This window comes from Pan troglodytes, chromosome 23, assembly GCF_028858775.2.
Source record: "Pan troglodytes isolate AG18354 chromosome 23, NHGRI_mPanTro3-v2.0_pri, whole genome shotgun sequence".
In the NCBI taxonomy this organism is placed as follows: Eukaryota; Metazoa; Chordata; class Mammalia; order Primates; family Hominidae; genus Pan; species Pan troglodytes.
This window is the reverse complement of record NC_086016.1, coordinates 33,465,788-33,471,996: the sequence shown is the minus strand read 5'-3', so window position 1 is coordinate 33,471,996 and position 6,209 is coordinate 33,465,788. Positions and strand designations below refer to the sequence as shown.

General features: G+C 51.1%; 1 protein-coding gene across 1 annotated transcript; it reads right to left on the bottom strand.

Moving 5' to 3' along the window:
* Positions 1–1,694: 1,694 nt before the first annotated feature.
* LOC104003747 (uncharacterized) lies at positions 1,695–6,109 on the bottom strand. Its single transcript, XM_009438193.5, has one exon. The coding sequence runs from the start codon at positions 5,928–5,930 to the stop codon at positions 5,526–5,528; it is 405 nt and encodes a 134-aa protein (XP_009436468.5). The 5' UTR covers positions 5,931–6,109; the 3' UTR covers positions 1,695–5,525.
* Positions 6,110–6,209: the final 100 nt, after the last annotated feature.

Below are 6,209 nucleotides of genomic sequence, written 5' to 3'. Positions count from 1 at the left end.
GCTGGAGAAAGAACCTGGCTCTTGGAATCAGGGAGACCTGCGCTCAATTTGGACCGCACAACCTTCACGAGGGCAGGCGTGGATGAACCACCTAACTTTCCAGTTGGCTCACCTATAAACAGGGGGCAATGGCTGGGTGTAGTGGCTCACATCTGTAATTCCAGCCCTATGGGAGGGTGAGGCATGAGGACTGCTTGAGGCCAGGAGTTTGAAACCAGCCTGGGCAACATAGTGAGACTCCATCTCTACAAACATTTGTAAAAATGATCTGGGCGTGGTGGCATAACCCAGAGTCCCAGCTACTCCGGAGGTGGAGGCGGGAGGATCACTTGAGTCCAAAGCATTCCAGACTGCAGTGAGCTATGATGGTGACAGTACATGCCAACCTGGGTGACAGAGACCCTGTCTCTGAAAAAACAAAAGGCAGGGACAATGATCCTACCCTCAGAGAAAGGCTATGGGGGTTAAATGAACCTCTGGCACTGTTCACCCAAAGCCAAACTATCAGCAAGGGCAGACCTTGAACTTGAACTTGTGTCTGTCTGGCTCCAAAACAACTCCATTCATGCTTGAAGTGCCATGATTGTTCAAGGAATGGTCTTGTTGCTATTGTTATTAAGAAGCCGAACAGCCCAGCATTGAAGTGAGCAAAGAAAGTGGGTTGGCTTCACATGCCTTCTAAGAAAGACTGATAAAGGCTAAAGGCGAGTGGGGCAGAAACTAGGGTGCCTCATTCCTGTGTTTCTCTCCATCTCCTCCTCCCATCAGGTCCTCAATAAAGCCTGGCAGCCTGGATTTGTGCTGAAAGCCCCTGGAGCAGGCAGAGGTACCTGCTATTCAGCATGCTTTGGGCCTTCCTCTCCCTTCCCTATCTGCTCATTCCTCAGTTTCCACACCAGTAAAATGGGAATCATCAGAGTAAGTGCCTCATAGGGTTGTTGTGAGGATTCCAGAGGGTAAACCAAGGAGTGCTCTCAGCACTATGGCTGGCACAGTTAGTGCTTAACAAAGTTGTTATTATTATTATTATTTTGAGACGGTGTCTCGCTCTGTTGCCCAGGCTGGAGTGCAGTGGCACAATCTCCTCTCGCTGCAACCTCCACCTCCCAGGTTCCAGTGATTCTCTTGCCTCAGCCTCCCGAGTAGCTGGGATTACAGGTGCATGCCACCACGCCTGGCTAATTTTTGTATATTTAGTAGAGACAGGGTTTCACCATGTTGGTCAGGCTGGTCTCCAACTCCTGACCTTGGGATCCACCCACCTCAGCCTCCCAAACTGCTGGGATTACAGGCATAAGCCACTGTGCTCTGTCATTATTATTATTATTTTTGTTGTTGTTGTTGTTTTTGAGATGGAGTCTCGCTCTTGTTGCCCAGGCTGGAGTGCAGTAGCATGATCTCAGGTCACTACGTCTGCCTCCAGGGTTCAAGCCATTCTCCTGCCTCAGCCTCCTGAGTAGCTGGGACTACAGATGCCCGCAACCATGCCCCGCTAATTTTTTTTTTAGTAGAGACAGGGTTTCACTGTGTTAGGATGGTCTCGATCTCCTGACCTCGTGATCCGCCCGCCTCAGCCTCCCAAAGTGCTGGGATTACAGGCATGAGTCACTGCGCCCGGCCAATAATTTTTTTTTTTTAAAGAGAAATACACATACGTAGAAAAAGACCAGAAGGAAATGTTGGCAGCGCTCAACTCTTGGTGGTGAAATTACAGATCTTTATTTAATTTTTCTTCTTTGTGCTTTTGTGTATCTCCTACATTTTCCACAATGCACATAGCACTTTTACAATCAGGGAGTAACAACAAAAAATGCAATGTAAATCCTGAGAGGAGCTATCACCTGCATTTGGGCTCTTCCGGGGATGGTCCAGGGGAAGTGGATTTTAGCACAGCCTGGAAGGTTGGGAGAATGTGAACTATGGAGAGGAGCCAGGTGAAGCCTTTTTTGTTCCTTGGTTTTTGTCTGTCTCCTCTAGACTACGGGTTCCTTGAGGGCAGGATCTGTGGTCTGGCTTGTTCACTGCTGTATCCCTAGCATCTTACAAAACAAAAGCCTGGTGCTTAGTAGGTGATCAATAAATACAAATCTAGTTAATGAATACATGACCTTGACAGCTCTGCTTAGCCTAGGAGACAAGGATATTCTCAGTTCACTGTCCAGCTGGTCTGCTGCCAAAACTGAGGTGCATGGTTTCCATGGCAACAGAAGAGGGCCCGACAGGCCAGCAGCAGGAGGCAGATGCAGGGATTGTGAGCTCTGCATGTTTTCAAGGTGTGGCCTAGAAATCCAGAACATGGCGGTGGGTTCTTTCAATAGATGTTGAGAGAAAAAAAGCTTCATAAATACGGCTAACTCAGTTGTTCACCAGGCAGGTTTCTAAGTCAATTAATGAAAACTCAGGCAAGTAGTTGAGGTCTTTAAAGGTGACATGGGAGGCTCTTAGTGTTTGAAAGTCTAGGAACTCAGGAAAGTTTGGTTTTAGTCTGGATCCTGACTAAGGGTGTGACCTTGGGCAAGTTACTTAACCTCTCTGGGCCTCAGCATGCTCATTCATAACATGAGAGGTTTGACCAGCACTACAATTATTTATAAAAACATGTGTGGTAGGAATGCAAAATGGTGCAGTCACTGTGGAAGAGTTTGGTGGTTCCTCAGTAAGTTATACATAGAACCATCATATGACCCAGCAATTCCACTCCTAGGTATACACCCAAGAGAACTGAAGATAGGCACTCAAATACATACTTGTGCACAAATGTTCATAATTGCACAATCCATAATAACCAAAAGGCCACCAATGGATGAATGGATAAAGGTAGTATATCCATACAATGGTGTACCATTCAGCCAGTCATAAAAAGGAACAAAGTATTTATACATGCTACAACATGAATGAACCTTGAAAACATTACGTTAAGTGAAACAAGCCAGACTCAAAATGTCACATACAGTATTGTATAATTCCAACTAAATAAAATATCCAGACTGGGCATGGTGGCTTACGTCTGTAATCCCAGCACCTTGGGAAGCTGAGGTGGGCAAATCACCTGAGGTCAGGAGTTCGAGACCAGTCTGGCCAACATGGCGAAACCCCATCTCTACTAAAAATACAACAATTAGCCGGGCATGGTGGCATGCGCCTGTAATCCCAGCTACTTGGAAGACTGAGGCAAGAGAATCGCTTGAACCCAGGAGGTAGAGATTGCAGTGAGCCAAGATCGCGCCACTGCACTCCAGCCTGGGTGACAGAGACTTCGTCTCAAAAAATAAATAAATAAATAAAATATCCAGAATAGGTAAATCCATAGAGACAGAATCCAGATTGGTGGTTGCCAGGGGATGAAGGGAGAAGGGAATGGAAAGTGACTTCTTAACGTGTATGGGGTTTTCTTTTGGGGTGATAAAAATGTTTTGCAACTGGACAGAGGTGCTGGTTGCACAACATTGTGAATGTCCTAGGTGCTAGTGAATGACACATTTTAAAATTGTTAATTTTATGTCAGCTGAATGTTACCTAAAAAAAAAAAAAAAAAAAGACATGTTCTGCAAGCATGCCTGAAGTTACATAACGGATTCCTAGGAGCCTGAGAGATGGGCAAGACTGAGAGTAATGGATGAAGTAGAGAGGTTACTCCCACCCTCACAATCACACTGCCAAGGCGACATTTGGAAAAAAGCTCCCAGGTGGGATCAGAACGGCGTCTGGACTGTCTCTGGCCACTTCCCCAAGGTGGGATCCTGGACCACTCTGGCTCCTTGAACCTCAGGCTTCCTATCTGCAAAACAGGGCTGATGCACGTTCCCTGTTTTCCTCAGAGCACCACCTTCTGAACCCACCTTCACCGGGTGAATCCGCTGGAATGGGGCCAGTCATGGCACCTTCTTTTCTAAGCATAGCAGACAGAGAGTCGGTTCCTGGTTCAAGTGGAGCCATGGACGGGTGACAGGTTTCAGAAGCCACTGGTGAGAAAGGGGCAGTTAACCAGTTTGAATCCTGGCTCCATCACTATCTGTGTGGCCTTGGGCAGGTCACTCATCTTCCCCAGTTCCAATGGCTGAGCAGGAATATCTATACCTACTATGGAGAAACGATGTGTGTATACACTGGACACTCAGAGCAAACCTCTTTTTCTTTTCTTTCGCTTTTTTTTTTTTTTTTTTTTTTTTGAAACAGTTTCACTCTTGTTGCCCAGGCTAGAGTGCAATGGTACGATCTCGGCTCACCGCAACTCCGCCTCCCGGGTTCAAGTGATTCTCCTGCCTCAGCCTCCCGAGTAGCTCGGATTATAGGCATGTGCCACCACGCCCGGCTAATTTTTTTTTTTTTTTTTTTTTTTTTTTTTTTAGACGGAGTTTCGCTCTTGTTGCCCAGGCTGTAGTGCAATGGCACGATCTCGGCTCACGGCAACCTCCGCCTCCCAGATTCAAGCGATTCTCCTGCCTCAGCCTCTCTAGTAGCTGGGATTACAGGCATGTGCCACCACGCCCGGCTAATTTTGTATTTTTAGTAGAGACGGGGTTTCTCCATGTTGGTCAGGCTGGTCTCGAACTCCCGACCTCAGGTGATCGCCTGCCTCGGCCTCCCAAAGTGCTGGGATTACAGGCATGAGCCACTGCGCCCGGCCTGGTTTTGTATTTTTAGTAGAGATGGGGTTTCTCCGTGTTGGTCAGACTGGTCTCGAACTCCCGACCTCAGGTGATCCGCCCGCCTCAGCCTCCCAAAGTGCTGGGATAACAGGCGTGAGACACCGCGCCCGGCCCCTTTCTCTTTCTTTGTGGATGTTCCCAGCAGCTCTCTCAAAAATAAAATGTGCCAGTTCCCAAAATCCGCCCAAGAAAGCTGTGGCTCAGAGAGGGAGGCACTAGCCTAAGGTGACAGTGAGTCTGGGCTTAGAACACAGATCTCCTGGCTTCGTGTCCAGGGAACTTTCTTCATGCCTCTAAGTCTCATTCATTCTCTCCAACAGGAGTTTGGCATGTACTATGCCCTAGAGCGGAGGTGTGCAGGACAGGTGCTGCTGTCCCCATGTACAGGTTAAGAAACAATTTAACTGAATCTCAGGGAGGCCAAGTGACTAAGCACCAGGACACGAAACCAGAAGGCAGAGGTCTCGATTTTGAACTCGGATCATCCGCCAGGGCAACGCCCGGAAGCCTCAGGGCGCGCGTGGCTGGGCGCGAGCTCGGCGCGCAGCGGTGGGAATCCCGAGCGGAGTTGGAAGCCGGGCCCGTTCATTTGCATGCTAATACCCAGAATGCTTTTCCCCCGCACACCGCTTCTCTTAATGGAAGCGCTCAGTTTGGAACCGTGGAAAGTTTGGAACACATACTTCGCTGCCTCTTTGCAACTGTGGGAACTTCCCGCCCGCACACGCGGCGCCTGCAGCCTGGGGCTCTGCGCCAGGCGGCCCAAAGGCAGCCGCTAGCGCTTCCTGGGAAGACAAACCTTGGTGTACAACTCTAGCGTGGTAGCATCCCCGGGCGGGCCGGGGACAAAGCGCCGAGGCCTGGCGGCAGGGCCCATTACCAGAGCACCCGGCGTCTCACAGGGCTGCGGGCGCTGGGGATGCTCCGGGCTTGGAGAGGCCTGAGGGTGTCCCCGACTCCTCCGGCACCCCCACTTCCCTGAGGATTGCTGGGGCTTCCGGGGGTCCCTGCCCCGTCCATCGCCCTCATATTGTCGCCTCCCGGAGCTGGTGACTTCACGCTCCCTGGGGACAAAGCTCGGCGTGCTGTGGTTTGGGGGAGAAGCTGGACGCTGGCTTCATCTCTCCAGCTCTTCCGGGCGCGCAGCCCATCAGATCGATCAATGTACCGGGTGCAGAAGCAGCTCCGGAGGTTCGGCCTGTCTCCGGCCAGGACCCCGGGCCCTCTCTGGTGTTTGAAGCAGGGAGGCGGTCGCAGGCGACTTCTGGGGATTTCACGCATGAAAGCGGGGCTCCGAAGGGTGGACGACGCCCGCTCGACCTGCGAGTGCGCTTCGCAGGCTGGGGGGCCCGGATCCGCACCCCTCAGTTCCTGCCCCCCCACCCTGCTAGCCGCCACTCTCAGCGGGCAGGGGAGGGGCAGTGGGAGCTGGTTTGCTGGCTCGGCGCTTCGTTTGCATTGGTCCGGGGGGGCTGAGACTGCAGCCCCCGGCCCCGCGGGCGGGGTGGGGAGGCGGGGGCCGGACGGGGGCTCAGGCTGCTCTAGCATTGGCGGATCTGG

Bases quoted from the DNA above. Each gene is read 5' to 3' on its own strand.
- LOC104003747 (XM_009438193.5), bottom strand. From the start codon at position 5,930: ATGCGTGAAATCCCCAGAAGTCGCCTGCGACCGCCTCCCTGCTTCAAA.